General features: G+C 31.4%; 1 protein-coding gene across 1 annotated transcript in view; it reads left to right on the top strand.

The window, feature by feature from the left end:
- The window catches only part of MYCBP2 (MYC binding protein 2), a 288,978-nt gene that overhangs the window by 197,105 nt on the left and 74,226 nt on the right, over window positions 1-17,647 (top strand). The window contains exons 53-55 of the mRNA XM_032151244.2: window positions 3,822-4,046; window positions 4,895-5,027; window positions 8,565-8,687. Of these exons, the coding sequence (XP_032007135.1) occupies window positions 3,822-4,046; window positions 4,895-5,027; window positions 8,565-8,687 (481 nt within the window). The remainder of the gene's footprint in view (window positions 1-3,821; window positions 4,047-4,894; window positions 5,028-8,564; window positions 8,688-17,647) is intronic.

Here is a 17,647-nt window from a genome sequence, read left to right as displayed (position 1 = left end):
ATATATATGGATATGGAAAATATAGAACTAGAGAACAGTAAATAAAGTCTCATTATCTAAAATGACTTATAATTGATAGGGAATTTTGATGTTTCTTTTTTGTTGAAGTCTTAGTTGATCTCTTTTATTAACATTTTGAATGTCCTCTTTTTTGATTCAAAATAACCTTTTATCATAATATTTACATAAGCAATAAAATTGTGCAATTGCTACTCACTGGAAAGATTTTAATTTCAGATCAGATAAATATAGATTGATAGCATGAGATAACTACGAAAATGTATATCATTTAAATTATCAGTAAAACATTTTGTGAAAATGTTGATTTTTCTAGGATAGCATTTCTGTGAATTGATTGTTCCTTAACAAAACATTTTTAGACTTTAACTTAGAGATCCTAAATGCTCTGCATTTCCTAAACTTTGAGATGGAGAAAAGTAGGCCTGTCTTTTGATAAAATTGATTAAATTTTTATCTTTTGATAAAAAATTGATTGTATGTATTATTTATGTTTTTCTTATCAAATTTGTTAGTAGCATTCGAAACATTTCCAAGTGATTTTTTCCCTACTTATAGCGGGAAGGAAAATTGAAAAAAAAGGCTCAGACTTTTTGTTTTATTTTTTACTGTTTTATTTTTGTACTTCAAAAAGTGATAAGTTCACGTAAACTACATGCCATTATTATTCATAATGATAATTGCATTTTCTATACAATCTATATCATTTCCATTTTTATTATAAAACAGCAGACTGGTTTCTGTCATAAAACAAATCTGGCTTGTATTAGAACAAATACGTCCTCATTTAAAGAATTTTAAGGTTTCTTTCTTGCATTGAGTATCTTAAGCTTTATAACAACTTCTGGCTCTTAATTTTAGTAAATGGCATGACACACTATATCCACGGAGAGCTTCTGACAAAAACTTACTTATCAGACAGAATTTCTTCGGTGTGTTGTTTACTCAGATGGCTTCAGTTTCTCTTTAGTAAAATAATATTTCCGTGTTGGTGCTAGAGTACAGAAAAATGTTGTTACTGTTCACGCATCTTCTGCAGATGATATCCTGTTCCCTTTCTTTGTTGATATTTTTCTTTCTTAAACTTTGTTGCTCAGAATATCTTTAATGCTAGCCAAGGAGTCAGGGATTTGGACGTATTTTCATGGACTTCCAAAGCTTTTTTCCCCCAGGTGAGTTAACTATAAGGAACAATAATATTTTATTCAGGTATTTCAGCATGTATAACAAATTTTGTGTCTTTAAAACCTTTGCTTAAGATTAATAAAACCTTTTAACCAAAAAAAGATCTATATGAAGTGCTGCAATTGAGTTTTCTCCTCGCTCCTGCCAAAAAGAGTGTATTATTAGTTTAAGTGATACTTCCACATGACTTCAAATTTGCCATATTTAGTTTTATGACTAGCTTTTCCAATGATTATATTTAAGATTAGTGTTTTCACAACTAACTTATTTAGGTGGCAGTTTCCTAGCCTTATGGCTCTTATTTTTTCTACTGCCAACTCTTTCACATTCCCTCTTTGAATGTTCATCTGAGAATGGGATGGGAATGGAGGGAGAAGATAATAATATTGAAATTCGTGAATTTAATACGCTGGTACCTGGGTCTCACATTTCTATATTGAATAAAACATGTATTTTACTATTGCTTGAGCATGATAGGCACAGTTTTATGACTTTATGTCTGTCAGTTTTTTTATACTGTTTAGCACAAGAATTGGATAAACTTTGTTTTATACTTATTAATATAGTTTTATTACCTTTTCAATAAAATATTAATTATTTTAAATTTTTAACAAGTTTTCATAATTGCCTTTCCGTGACTAGTTTGCAATTATAATTAATTTTGCCAAGGCTTAACTCCCAGTGTTACCCTGAATTATCAAAAGTTAGAATTATTGTTATAATTAATTAAATGCACTAGGAATATTATTAAATACCAGTGAAACTGTTTTTTTTTTTTTGCTAAATCTATGGATATTTGCTTTTTTATGTTGCCATGTAATTTTTAACAATCAGTTGTGAGTAGGATTAAAACTTGCCTCTTCCAACTATGAAATGGCATGATGTATTTATTTATTGACCATTTACAAACAGACATTTTAGAATGTTTACAGAAAATCTTGTGAGTGTAATAGCAAGTACTATGTAAAGTTTAGACCTGTGTTACTCTCAATTTTTATCTTGAGTGCTCTCTCTGTATTCATGTAGGTTTGCATATATATAAATTCTTACAAATATATATGATGAGTATACAAAATGTGTATTTTACACTTATTTTCAGTTGTAAATCTAAGCTTTTTGAGTGTTTAAAATTATCTTTTCCATTAAATTTCCAATATGTAACCAAAGAATATTGGTAAATAAAATATAATTACAGTAAATGTAAATTAATTTTTCTTAGTACATATTTGTATAAGTAAAAATTGGTTATTTATCACTACAGTGAGATTCACAAAATACTATGTGAAAGTTAATGATGACTTTAACATTTTCCCTGACCAGTCATGTATGGAATTAACAAAGTAGCAGGTGTACAGAATTCTTGAATCCACATATTTTTAAACCTGAGGATTTTATTTTTAATATTCTACTGTGTTACTATCTATATGAACATGTATACATATCTCTTCATACGAGGGTACTGGTAGGGATAGAACTATTTAATACAATTTTATCTTGCATAATGTTCGTTTTTAAATTTATATTCTATTTATAACATTATTAAATATCAATTTTAACCTAATGTTTGCATGTGTGTCTCTTTATGGTTATCTATTACTCTATCTGAATATGAAATAAATTATAGAGTTCATATTACTGTATTTAAAAATGCAGTTTTAAATCTCTTTTAAAGGAGTAATGATGGCAAAGAGAACACCCACTGTGGACCCTTTATTTACATTTAGTTGGGAAAAAGAGAAAATATGGAAAGGTTATTATTTCTCTTTATCACATTCACATAGGAAACAATTTTATCACAGCATTACAATTTAACGGAAAATTTAGGGTAGGTTCTTTTCATTTTAGAAGTGACTCTTTTCAATAATATAAATTTACGTCATATTTACTTGAATCCATATTTAATTTCTCCTTTCTACTAAAAATATAGTCTGTTTTTCTGTTACTAGCATTAATACGTCACTGCATAGTAATGGCTTAACAAATCTAGCAAGACATTTTTATTTGTACAATATTAGAAAGTAAAAGTTGTTAAAATATTGTAAGCATCATTATTTCATTCATAACTAACAAATAGCAAGATATAGCTATATTTTTAATGCATTTTTTTCATCATCTCTGCTTATGGATCAGTTTTCAGATTCTTCATACCTGTTTTCTCTATTTATAAATAATTATTTCAACATAGGAAGAAATGAATATTTAGACTTTTTTTACCCGTAACAATATGCAGTAATGCAGTAATAATGATTCAAAATTATTCCCTTGTGGTTCACATAGTATAGTATTTTTATTTTTCCTACTGTTAAATTTAAATATTGCATTAAAGATAAAAGTAAAATCAAGGATGATTGTATTTCTCAAATTGTGGTGGGCAGAAGCCAGAGGTCGATTGGTTTCCTGCTATATTTTCTTGCCTTCAACTTTATTTTAAATAGCATTGTTGAAAAACTGAGATTCTTTAATTAGTGCTAATGACTAATCCTTCAGTTATCTTTAGTTATGTGTTTTTTTTATATTGACAGTACTGTAGACTTGCTATAAAATCTATTAATAGGAAGGCTTTGAAAGTGATAATAGATTGTATTTTGTTTATTTTTCTTTCCTATTCAAATTTTCAGGAATCTAAAACTAATACTGATGACTTTTTCAAAGACATAAACTCCTGCTGCCCACAGGAAGCAACAATGCAAGAACAAGATATGCCATTCTTGCGAGGAGGGCCAGGCATGTACAAGGTAGTGAAGACGGGACCTTCAGGTCACAACATCAGAAGCTGCCCTAACCTTAGAGGTATCCCAATTGGAATGTTAGTTCTGGGAAACAGAGTCAAAGCAGTGGGAGAGGTATGGATTCTTGTAGCTTCATGACTTCTAAGATACTCATTTTTAATGTAGTACAACCAAAGCATCTCTTCTAAAGGTTGCCATTTCTACCACAGGTTTTTCAATGTTAATGTATTTTATCTTTACTTGTATTGCAAATACATAATTTTTCTGTGCTTCTGTCTAATGATTTGCATAATTATCCTTGTGAAAACAATATATTAACAAATGATTTTATTGTATATATAAATGTTTGGTATTTGCATATATTTTTTCATTATTACAAATGTACTATACCATCATGGATTATCAGCACTTAAAATATTCTATGTGATCGGTATGGAGATGTGGTCATATGCAAAAGGTTTCACTTCTTTGTTCCCATTCATAGGTCTCACTGAAGTCCTGAGCAAATAAAATTACTCTTTAGGCTACTGTGGCATTTGCCTCAGCTGATAAGCTTGAAGATGTAGTGTGTCATGCTGTTTCTCAGTAAGGGTCATTTTCAAGTTACACTATGGATACTCTCAACCTAAATAATAGAAAGTCGGCTGTGTTAGGACATTTTAGATGCAGAAAAAAGAAAATGAGCCATGTGTTTTTGGGTAATTCTTAAAATTATTTAGGGGTTATCTTTGTGCTTTGAAAGTTATTATTTTAACCAAATTCATAAATAAGCAGTATTTTACAGAACTTTTTATTGACTTCTGTCTTACCTCAGGCTGTGGCCTTAATTTCAGAAACTAATTTCTTGGTAGAAATGTATTGGAATGATTACACTATTCAGACACGTAAGCTTTTTACTGGTTTTCAGACTGAGTTCCCTGAAAGAATCAAGCCAATCAATCATGCTTTTTGTTACGTACCAGGTAACCAATTCTGAAGGGACATGGGTGCAACTGGATCAGAACAGCATGGTAGAGTTCTGTGAGAGTGATGAAGGAGAGGCATGGTCCTTAGCTAGAGACAGAGGCGGAAACCAGTACCTCCGACATGAAGATGGCAAGTTGGCTTAAATTTGTGATTTATTCCAATTAAGCTTTCAAATACAGAAGTTTAATGCCGATTGTATTGCTTTTGTTTTAAAGAGTTTTTTGTGTGTTTGTTTTTTAAGTAAAAGCAAAACTAAAAGTTAAAAAATCTTGGAACTGTTAAAATTGGTTTGTAAAATACGTGAGTACTCAGTGCACATTAAAGAAGAAAATTAAAAGAAAATTTGAAACATATAGACTCATCTTTATAAAACAGGCTTTTTATTTCATTAATATAAATTTCTATACCTCTTTCTTCCGTACCAGTCCAGGACTGAACATTTTATCCCTTCTATAATAAAATGAAAGTTCAGTATTCAAACTACCAATCTCAGTACTTCTCCCAGGCAACTTCATTTGATTGCATTTTGTCTTAGGGAAAGAGCATTGAATTAATGCAGAGTGTCTTTAGGGTTTCCTGTTGTTAGATTTTCAACTTTAAATTTTATTTTACCTTTTTCAACATTGGTCTCACTTAATAAAATATATTCCTTTTTGTCCCCCTCTCTTTGATATCTTGGTGGCAAAAATTTGTTCTTTGAAGTTGAGACCACATTATCACTTGGGTGACGCTTTAACTGATCACAACAGAGCCAAGAATTTCTTGTGTTCCTAAAGAATTGTTCTCGCCACTAGAACAATAGTGTCATAGTGAAGTTCATGTTTATTTCTTCATACCCAGTTATGAGTCCCTTGTGGACAGGCACGTGGTTTTTATCTTTGCATTCCTAATTCTGAAACAGTTTTGACACATACTAGTTGCTCATGAAGTTTTGCAATACAACTTGAATTATAAAAATAATAGCACATCAAAATAAGTATGTAAGCAAACATGGACTTGTCTGCCAAATCCCAAAATTTATAGGATGAGGTTAGATAATAAGAGAACATGCATCTTTATTCAAAAGATAATACATTTATAATACTTATTATTCCAAGAGGAAATATGGCCATAAATATGGATTCAAAAAAGGTTTGAAATTTGCAATAATGATGGAGTATCTTTGGAGATATCTCTCTTTTTCCGCCCACAACACACCTTTGAGGTAGGTGATATAATCTTAAATTTATAGGTAGGAAACTCAAGCTCGTAGAATTTAAAATAATGTGTCTATGGTTGTGCAGCTGGTGACATAGCAGATGTAAGACTTCAGCCAGAATCTTCATTCGTGTTTTAAATGCTGTACTCATTACACCATGCTGTACACATTGAGCACAACTTGAGAACCTACCTCCTCTCCTTGTTTTTCCCAGATAGACGTTTTTTAGTCTAAGATGGTATGGTCATATAAAATAATGTCCTGAAACAGTAGAACTACTCATTTGAAAAAGATAAGGGTTCCGCTTGATGTAAACCAGACATTTACTAAATGACTTTTTCACTTTCTATGTGCTTATTATATATCACTGTATATTTATTACATATTCATAAATTTTTAAACATTTCTCTTTATATAGGAATATTCAGATATAAATGAAAATACCTAAGAGGAGATCAGCTTTATTTAAGATAAGTTAAATATGAGAACAGCTTAGGTGACTTCTAAAGGACTTTTCTAGCTTAATGCTTAATAATTTTTTAACTGGCAGTACAGCAAAATATGTAAGAGTGGATTCTGAAGCAGGGCTGCCAGGGTACTGATCCCAGCTGTATAAGTTTTTACTCATGTGACCTTGACCAAGTTAACCTAATATCTCTGTGCCTCAGTTTTCCCATTTATAAAACGACCCTGTAGGTCATAACCACATAAATTTGATATGAAGACTAAATGAGCAAATAATAGATAAAGCTAATGGATGGTAAGTTAGGTCTTATTGTTAAAATGCAAAATGCCTTCCATGCTAAGGATCAAGTTCTAACCTGGGAAATTTTATTCTTATAAACTTAGAAGATAGAAGCTTCTTCCAAGATAAAATGCCTCTTAAATTAGAGTATCATTTAAGAGAAGTTTAAATTTTTCTCTGTAATCAGTTAATCATCTTTTACTTTTGATATATAGATACAGACATAGATATTTGGTGATCATGTGAATCTTAATATTTTAATATAAAACCTGGAGTGATAAGGAAAGAAATGATATGAAGTTAGTGCCTTGAAATCACTAAGATTAGTTGATGTGCTGCCCAAATAGTCTATTCATTGCTGATAATATTTAATATGGAAATACAAAGATTTGGCACTATGGTAATTTATATGAAGTTGTATGAGTAAAACAAAAGTTTTCCTCTTTGTAAAAACTCTCTATTGGTCTTTGAAATCTGTAGTAGGCAGAGTTACTGCTGTGGTAAAAACAGACTTCACTCTGGGTGCTAGACCATTCTTAGTCTAGAGGGGAAGCAGTGCTATCTTTTCCATTCAGTTTACTGTTCATGGGTGTTTTTCTGAAGAAACATTCTCCTGCTGAAATATTGCATGCTGAAGAGTATTGCCTAAGGGAAGTGCTAAGATTGGTTTTTTAAATCAAGTCTACAAATGCTGGTAAAGGGATAGATTATACAGTACCACTGATATAGCAGAATTGCAATTTGCAAGTAGGAAGGAAACACTCTACCACACCCTATCTGTAGTTCCCTGTTCTGTTTAAAGGACTATTGACTTTTAAAAAATATATGTAAGATACTTAAAGATATTTTAAAAATAAGATATTTAAAAATATACTTGAGATATTTTATTTTTCATAAGGTTATTTTAATGGAATAAATACCTTTTCCCCCTGATTTTACTTGACAGACTTTATTTTGCCTTTTTTGGCTGGCATTAATATGGATATTTAACTAAGGTGTTATTTTATATCAGACAGAATCTTGGAGCCAGTTGATTGTTCAGAGGGGATTAATTTAGTTTGCATATTTTATAGGTCACATCTTGCCATTTGTAAATGGATAAAACATTTGCCATTTTCTGCTTGAAATAAGAATTCTGATACATTTATAGACTCTGATTATGTATCATGGTTTATTATTATCCTTCTATTTGGGAAAAATATCTTTATGTGATAAAATAAGTTAAAAGTTAAGTTTTCCATAATTTTCACATTTATAACTTAGAACAGTTAACAAATGAAAATTCCTTTTGATACTAGATACTTACTTTTTTTGTCTATTCTAATACTAATATGCAAAATACTTTTATTTCTGGTTTATAGGTTATCCATTTTGTTTTGCAAAATATTCTTGTATAAATTTGTTACAAATACAAAGAGTTCCTGGGCCAGAAATATTAGTATGCATTCAATAATGTATCCTGCCACAATAAAAGTAAATTGGCTTCATAAGAGCATATCTCATTTCTAAATTTCACTGTGTATTTGATAAATAAAAACAAAGATCTGTCAGGTGCTTTGTTAATGTTAAGATGACCTGACTGGTATTTAAATTGATCAAATCTAGATGTGAGCTTATTTTAAAATCTAACCATCATGAAATCTTTTGCAGTTTTCTCTCTTTGTTGTATGAATAGGGAATAGCATGTAAGAAACTAATGTTACAGCTGTGGCTTTTATTGTAGAACAAGTTCTTCTGGATCAGAATTCTCAAACTCCTCCTCCAAGCCCTTTCTCAGTGCAAGCTTTTAATAAAGGGGCAAGTTGCAGTGCCCAAGGATTTGATTATGGACTCGGAAATAGCAAAGGTAGGTATTTAAAAGTAAGTCTTTTACTTATCTAACTTCAATGTTTTTTATTACCTTCTCTTTTATACACTTTTTATGTGTGTTCACCCAGAAATCTTTATTAAAATTTGTTCATGGAAAGCTAATACAAAATGTTTACAAAGGTGTTCTTTTCATAGTAGTTTTTTTGTTTTGTTTTGTTTTTTGTTTTTAACCAGTTTTGGCTTAAGTTTATGAGCGTGCTTGCTTATTTTTTTTCTATTTAAAAAACACTCATTTTGATTTCATATCCTAAAGATTCTATTTCACTGAATCTCGTAAAATGTGATTTTTATCATCCACTTATTAGGATGGTAATGTTAATGAGAAACAGAGAACTTTTTCAAATGATCCATTTAAAATCAAACTATTACTTTTAAATAGTATTTTTAAGTAATGTTACACATGAGCTTTATAAAATTTATGTGGTTTTGAATTTCTAACCCAGTAATCTTAGTTAATTTAGAATTATGTGAAATGATATGTTTGGTTTTAGTATCTATAATAAAACCAGAAAGTTGTAAAAAGAAAAAAACCCTAAGCTGTATAAATATAAAATATATACAGCTGTTTTGGCTGCATTAATGGAAGAGACCAGCATCATGGACTGTCCAAACAATAGTTAATTTTGAAACAATTTATGCTGGAGGTTCGTCAGAAATTGCATTTTTATGTGAATTCACACACTCTTGTTCTTTCCTATGTACCTGATCTAGACTCCTTCAAAATCAGCCCTATTGTCCACAGGTAACATACAGCTGGGTCATGAGTAAAAGGGAGCAGATAGCCTACGTGGAAATAATTTTACTTTAATTTTATTTAAATTAATTCACAGGACTTGATTCCAAGGGACAAATACAGTGTCATTATACCTGACTTGCAGAACAAGTGAAAAAATAAAACAATGAACAAAATGTATAAGGAATATTCCGTTTAAAATAAAACTACTTCTATTGAATAGCTTCATTACTTTCCACAAAGTATTTTTATGAAGGAAACCTAGCCACAAGATTTTTTTTTTACTCCCTTGGATTAGCCTATGCCATAGGATTGGGTATTATCTGCTCGCTTACTTTGGGTACCTGATTTCCATTAATTTAAGCTAGATCTTTGTACTTACATCGTGTAAATGCTTGGTAGTGTTTTCTTTATGTCCCTTTCTCTTTACCTTTGTCAACTCTTAAAATCTCAACGTTTGCTTACCGCTACCATATCTCTATATAGTAATGTTTTAAAGCCTTGTTTAACACAAATTGTATGCTTTCAGTCTTTAAAATGTCTGTCATTGTACACTGATAGCTATCATAGTAAATCAGTCTTTATAATTTATTAAAATATCATTAAAATAAATATAAATGTTTAAGAGACACAAACATTGCTGAGAAAATTTGTTATGTACAAATAATAAAGTATTACTTTTTAAACATGTGATTTTGTGAATATCATTCAAAAATAGCATGCACCATGCCAGGCATAGTGGCTCATGCCTATAGTCCCAGCTACCTGGGAGGCTGAGGCAGCAGGATCACTTGAGGCCAGGAGTTTAAGGATGTAGTCTGCTATAGTCGTGCCTGTGAATAACCACATGCGCCATCCTGGGCAACAGAACAGGATCCTGTTTCCTTAAAAAAAATATTAATAATAAGCCTGCTCTTGTTAACAAGCTTTTAAAATATTTAGATGGAGCAAAGAAATAATAAGAAACTTAAACTTGATGAAATATATCTAACTTTATTATCTGTAACAGTAGTTCCCATTTTAACTCTTAATACTGTCCAAGATCAAAGAGCTGTTTTTTGTAAGTTTTTTTTCCTTAAAACAGTATTTTAGAAAATTCTTCATGATCTCTAAATTTTTTCCTATAATCTACAGCACTTATTATTTCAAAAAGATATATGGCTCGTGTACACAGTTCTTTCCACATAAATCTATCCCTTGTAGGTACTTCAGTTGAAATTTTCACATATGAAACTTTATTATATTTCAGAAATATGACTAGAAAGATACTATTTTCCAGTTTCTGCATCACCTAGTCGGGATGTAGTTCCCTCTCCCCACCTCCAGCATCATTTAAACTATTTAATGTATACTTACAAAAAGGAGTTATTATCCATCAAATTATTTCATTATCTTAAAAAAAATTTTGTAAAACCTTTCGGTACAAGGAAAAATGTTAGAATTGATATTTTAGATACTATTCAAATTAGGTAGCTCATAATCCTTTTTGTCATATAGGACTTACAGATTTTTAAATTATTCATCTAAGCAAAATATTTCATGCTTTTAAAGTAGAATTTCTTTGTCAGTAACAACTTTAAAAAGAAAGTATTAATTTATAACTATAATATAAACACATTGCTATGTTAATAACATACTTTGCCCCATTCTGCTTTTTAAAGAAAAACTGTTAATTGCTTATTTTCTGCATGAAATATACCGCCGATGAGGCACGGTGGTATTAGTCATTGTTGGGAACTATGGAGAAGGCATCATTTACTTAAATCTTCATTTATATATGTTCAATATTGAAGCAATTCATCACTGATTCTTCATAGAGTCTTCATTCTCCCATACATAATGAGAGATTTTATATATGAATGTAAATGAATTTGTTTTTATAGGTGGGCTTCTATATAAGATTTGGTGGGGCGCTTCCATTAAAAAAAAAAAAAAGCTTGCAAAATTCGGTCCCTAATCTGAGGATGATTAATAGTCACCAGTTTTCACTCATTTCTGAATTGGCATGGTTTTATTTAGTGTTCAACTCTATCTGAATGTCATAAAGCACCATTTACTTTGCCATTTTGGATGTTAATGAATAACGAGTTGTAGTTTTGACTGTTTTACCCACTGCAGGTGACCAACTGAGTGCCATATTGAATTCCATTCAGTCACGACCCAATCTCCCAGCTCCTTCCATCTTTGATCAAGCTGCAAAACCTCCCTCTTCCCTAGTACACAGCCCATTTGTGTTCGGACAGCCCCTTTCCTTCCAGCAGCCTCAGCTTCAGAGTAAGTCTGTCAGCCTTACCTGCCTCATCAAGCATTTCTGAAGCTTTGTTCTGAGTTATTTATCAGTTACTAATTAGTTATCAACTCACCTGACTGGTTTTTTTTTAATTAGGATGTTATCCCCTCCCACATTTTTGAAATATCTAAGCTATTCTGAGCTAAGACATTCTGCAGCTAAGACGTTTAAAGTTGATTTAAAGTTCATATGCATGACTATGGTAAGCATCACATATAGGGACAACTTTCAGTGGATTTTTCTTACTTCAAGATGTCCCAAAAGGATAAAGCCATTTCACTCTATTAGTGGGTAGAAGAGAGACTGTACTTGTTTGGACAGGTTTGTTTGTTTTTTCTAAGTGAATTTGGTATCTATGAAATGTATGACAATTTAGGTTTCCCGGTTTTCTCAAATTGTTGTTTCTTGCTTTTATTTTTATTTTTTTGTTGTTGTTCCTAATATGTTAAATTGATCATTTGATTCTAGTTCTGTCTTTTAGGATTGCTCTAGTCCTTCATTCATGATAGTAATTCACATTGGTTTGGAAAAGATACCCAAAAAAATTATACTTAACTGAGTGTTCTTTTTTCTTAATAACCTCCTGAACCTTCCACATAAACTTTTCAAAGCTCTGTCCAGTATGACAACAGTGTGCTCTTCTTGGCATTCAGTTCTCATGTTGACTATACAATATATAAACACATTAATTGAATGAGCTAGTTTATGAAAGTTTCAGCTTGTATACCGTTGTTCAGATTCAAATGCACAATCTCTTTGCTTTGGTAAAGTACATTCACACTTAGGTCTAAGTTATTTATTTACAAAAATACTTTAATAACTGTTAGTAGGGTCATGTAAAAGAATGCTAGCTGGTTTAGTTTTTATTAAGAACTAGGTTAGTATGTAGCTAGCAAATGATATTATTCATTACTTTATCCACCTTAGGTAAAGGGTACACAAGAGTATAAACTTTTCTGGGTTTCCACTGTCCATGAGGAAAGTTTAACTAATGAAATTAATTAGTTTGGAAATATAAGTACTATCAATTTCTAGCTTATCATCTTCACTCATGTATAATATTAATTTGAATGTCTGTTAAGAGAAGAATTTCAAAGAAACAAAATAGTGTCACATGTGCGAAATAGTTTTTTCCTTCTGTGATAAATATTATTTTAGAAGAATGAAAAAGAAGTGAGGAGTTAGTTTATTAATTTTGTGTTGCATCAGACTTTTTACATTTAGAAGTACTACCTAGGTTTCAAGAAGTTTTAAAGGTAAGGACAAAGGGGAAAACAAAGGAAAAATATCAGTATCAGTCAGGTAGAAAATTTATACTAGAAAATTTAAATTCATTCATATTCAAATTCAGTTTTAGATGAAAAATTACCTATGTCATAGCAGTAGCAGACAAAAGAACTAAGGAGAAATGAGAACCTTTTTGTTCTATCTAAAGAATCATTGCAAGTCTTTACAAAAACAAGCATAATTACGATTTTAATTTTACCAAATTTAATAAAATATTTCAAAACAATAAACAGTAATAAAAGTTGATTTGTCTCTTCCAGGGAATAACAGTTTCTAGGTGACATTGTGTCAATGTAATTTTATGCATATGTGTTATCAGTACCACCACTTTATTTACCACTATCTTGAAGCAAATTTGAAATCATGGCTTAGCTATGTTTCAATTAGCAGTTTTCTGAATCATTACTTGCCTATGGTCCAACAATGGAAATTACTTAGGTCTTGTTTTAAACTTCTTATTCGCAAAAGGACATCTCTAAATTTTGAGTTCCAAATTCCAGAAAATGGAAGTCTTAATCTTTAGCATCACCAAAAAAAGTATGGAATCTGAAAATAGTTTTAATTTTTTTAAATAATTCAGAATTGTATTTTTTACATCGTGTTAGGAAAGATAAATGTGGCAGAGTGCCAACATTTGTTAAGATGACTCAAGCAAGATATTCTTCCCTGAACCTCACTGCCAGGTATCCCACTAGCATATCACCTACGCTTTAGACAATGGCTTATTCTTAGTGAACTTCCCTATGCTATTTAGTAAAATGAGAATCATTTTTGTTTTATACCTTTATGATACTAAATAAGTCATTATGTAGAAGACCATATTTACTCAATTTTGTTTATACTGATAGTCGCCACTATGTAGTAAACACTGTACTTAAGCACTTTGATACAGCCTCATTTGAGATACTGTCTCTTATGTCTGTTTCACAGAGAAGGAAACAGAGGCTTAGAGAGGATAAATGATTTGCCCCAGAAACATACATAGTAAAATGGTAGAGCCAGAACTTGAGGTCGGTTCTGTTGACTACAAAGGCTGTTTTAAATATTCAGCCTTACCTTGGTAAATAATGCAAAATCTACTTTAATATATATATATTTTTTAATTTATATTTAAACTAGGTCTGGCATCTAGAGTATTAGCTTTGTTCAGATTGATTATTTTTCTTTTTATAGTTTGATTTTTTTTTAATGTAACAGTAGTTTGAATGAAAAAAAGGTTTCCTAAATGTCATAACTCAAGATCCTGGTTAACTAGAAAAATTCTACAAAGACACACATCAACTGGTGCATGGTTTAACTTCATCTAGCATTTCTATGAGCATTATTATCTGTAATTCTTTGGGGTTTTTTTCTGAATCATAGTTTTTTCACCTATCTTTGGAAATTTGAAAATAATCTGGCACATTAAGTTAATTTGATACCTTTTCTTTAGAATCAGGCAACATTTTATTCCATAAAATAGAATATTTGGTAATTTTTAAATTAGCAAAATTATTTGATTTTATATACATAGAAATTATTTCAAGTGTTATTCTAGTGAAGTAGAATGTTACAGAAATAAAAGTTAACAAATTTCCCTTGTCTTAGTGTGTGCACACAGAGACATGAAAAAGAAAAGTATGTATAGAGAATTTTTCTTTACTGTTCTATAATTTACTTTTTAATTTAAAAACTAGCTATGTAGTTTTTAGAATTGGTAAGCAATTTGGCAATAAAATTTTAGTGGACCAAAGTGGAGAATGGTATCGGTGTCTGCTTTCTTTAAGAATATTATATTCCTTATTTTCATTATCCCCATTTCTCTTGAAAGCTTCATTTTATGTCCTGTACCTTCTGACAGTGTCTTACACATCACAGGCATTCAAGGAGCATTTATTGACTATAGGTATTTAAGATTACCATTTCATCAATTTAAGATCTTGTGTTTTCTATTATGATATTCAGTTGTTTACTCAGAGAACATCTTCAAAGAAGAGAATTTATTTCTTTCTCTTAGTAATTAAAGCCAACTATACTGTGACAGTATGATGTATGATAATTGTAGGTTTATACCGATTGAATTCTAAGCAAGATTGTCCAACTGAAAAACTATATTGCAAATGGCTTCGTTTAACATAGCATTTTATCACTTTCTACCTACTGCTCCAGAGGCTGAATAGTTCGTTTTTCAACTTTTATTTATTTATTTGTGGTAGAAAAATGGTAAATAAAACTGAAGACAATTTGCTTTTCTCCCAGAAACTTTAATAATTTTTTTATTTTGTAATGTTTTATTTTTAATTTTGATGGATACGTAGTACACATCTCCCAGCGATTTTAAACATGAAGTATACAATGTATGTCAAAAGACATAGATGTGGGAGAAAAAAAAAGTTAAATGTGACCCCAGAATTCATTTGGACATCTGCATGACTATTTATTTACATTTGAGAATACAAACACACTAAAGTACTATGTTTACTTAGCTTGTAGGAACATAGTCGTGGAAAGACTTTCAGCTCAGATTTCCCTTCCGGCTACTTACTCGCTCTCTAAGTTATCTGACAGGTCTGAATTTTTGTTCAGACCTGAATTACCTCATTATAAAATGGGATTCCCAATAAATGTTATCTTTTGATATTATTATTGCCTTTTGATGCAAATACTTCATACCTCTCATGCTTTGAGGAAAATAGAGAAAAAGTCCCTCTCGAAAAGAGAGCTGTCTATTCTCGGTGTGGAATGAGGTGCAGGAAGGAATTTAGAAAGGGACAAATGAGCTTTCCTAGTTCCTTTTGGGTCTATTTTTGCAATGTAATTTGGTTACTTGTTTTAAGATTCTTAATGTATGTAGACTACATTCAGATGTTAGTGTGAATGTTAGCATAAAAGCCAGGTTTGTTTGTAAGGCTTAGACTGAGTCATTTCTACCCCGATTATAGTCTCAGCGCTGTATTTGTCAGTTTGTTGTTTGCCTGCTTTGAAGGTATGTGGATGAAGCACTTGATTTAGGAATGAGGACCTGTGGGATTTAATCCCTATTTTAGAAAATTAGAGTCAGCATTGGTTCAAATATCGAAGTTTAGTAAAACTTTTCCACTTGACTCTATAACATCTGTCACAACAACCAACATATTTATTTTAGTTTTGGGGCTAACATCTCCAGCATCCCTACAAATATTAAGCATTTTCGGCATGGGCTTGAATTTATCTTCACTGAGCTGAGCCATCTTATCAGTGACATAAAAGCTTTGACCCAGGTATTTTGTTTTGCTGCTTCATCAGTGATTTATTCATCCACCCTTTACTTCATCCTAGGAATTCAGACCACAAAGAATGCTGATGTTGCTTACAAGACATTTTCTCCCAGTGCATTTGCTTGCTTTCTCCTGGCTTGATTTGACCTTTTATCTCTCCCTCTTCCCCCATCTCTTTATTTGCTACTGTGTTTATTTCACCCTTCATTACCATCTTTCTTTAGATGACTTACACATTCTTCCATTTATTCACCTGCTTTTGTTAAGTATCTACTCTGTGCTAGGTTATGGTGATGAGCAAGGTTAAAAAAAAAAAAAAAAAACCCGTGATCACTGATCTTGAAGGCTTCTAGAATATTTTCAGAGATATAACCTAGTTAAAGAAAAAATGATGGCATATTTTAAGTGCAACAGGAGCAGTAGTCACAGGGTGCAATGGAAACATAGGAGAGAAAGCTTCTGGCTCAGCTAGGAGAGGTTAGAGAAACATTCAAAAAAGAGGCAGGTCCTACTCAGAGTGAAGGACTTGTGAGAATTTATCAGGCAAGGAGGAGTGGAGATGAGGAAGGAGGTTAATGGAGCATTCCAATGGTAAGGATAACATGAGCTACATTACAGAGATCCAATGAATCACAAAGTATTTATTGAGTATACCTACGTGTCAGGCAGTGTACTAAGCACTGTTCATGCAGAGGGCCAGTTTGGAGTAATGAAACCCCAAAGTTTGATTAGAATAGGCTTAGGAGAAAAGGGGGAAGAGAAATTGGAGACAATGAGTATAGAGAAGTGTGTCAAGATTTGATCTAAAGAGAAGATACTAAGAGAGAAGATACAAGATCTGGAGAGGTTTTTGTTCTATTTTGTTTGTTAATGGAAAAAAAGTATATCAAGGTTGTTTTCTAATGAGAGTAATTCAGTTGAAAGAAATATTAATAATGCAGGAGGGTGAGGAGAATTACTGGCACAATATTCTTTTATAGAAGAGGGGATGCAGACCAGGCGTAGTGGCTCACACCTATATTCCCAGCATTTGGGGAGGCCAAGGTAGAAGGATGGCTTGAGGCCAGGAGTTTGAGACCAGCCAAGACAACATAGCAAGTCCTCGTTTCTATAAAAATTTAAAAAAATTTTTTTTAAATCAGCTGGTCATAGTGATGCACACCTGTAATCCTAGCTACTTGGGAGGCTGAAGCAGGCAAATCACTTAAGCCCAGGAGTTCGAGGCTGCAGTCAGCCATAATTGCATGCCACCGCACTCTAGCCTGAGCAACAGAGTGAGACCTTGTCTCTAATATATATATACAGATATAATATATATAATTTATAAAATACATATTATATATAAATATATATTATATAAATAAAATATATACATTATATAAATAAAATAT

Source organism: Hylobates moloch, unplaced genomic scaffold, assembly GCF_009828535.3.
Source record: "Hylobates moloch isolate HMO894 unplaced genomic scaffold, HMol_V3 SCAFFOLD_4, whole genome shotgun sequence".
In the NCBI taxonomy this organism is placed as follows: domain Eukaryota; kingdom Metazoa; phylum Chordata; class Mammalia; order Primates; family Hylobatidae; genus Hylobates; species Hylobates moloch.
The sequence above is the reverse complement of the archived record's forward strand: the minus strand, read 5'-3'. Positions and strand labels throughout refer to the sequence as shown.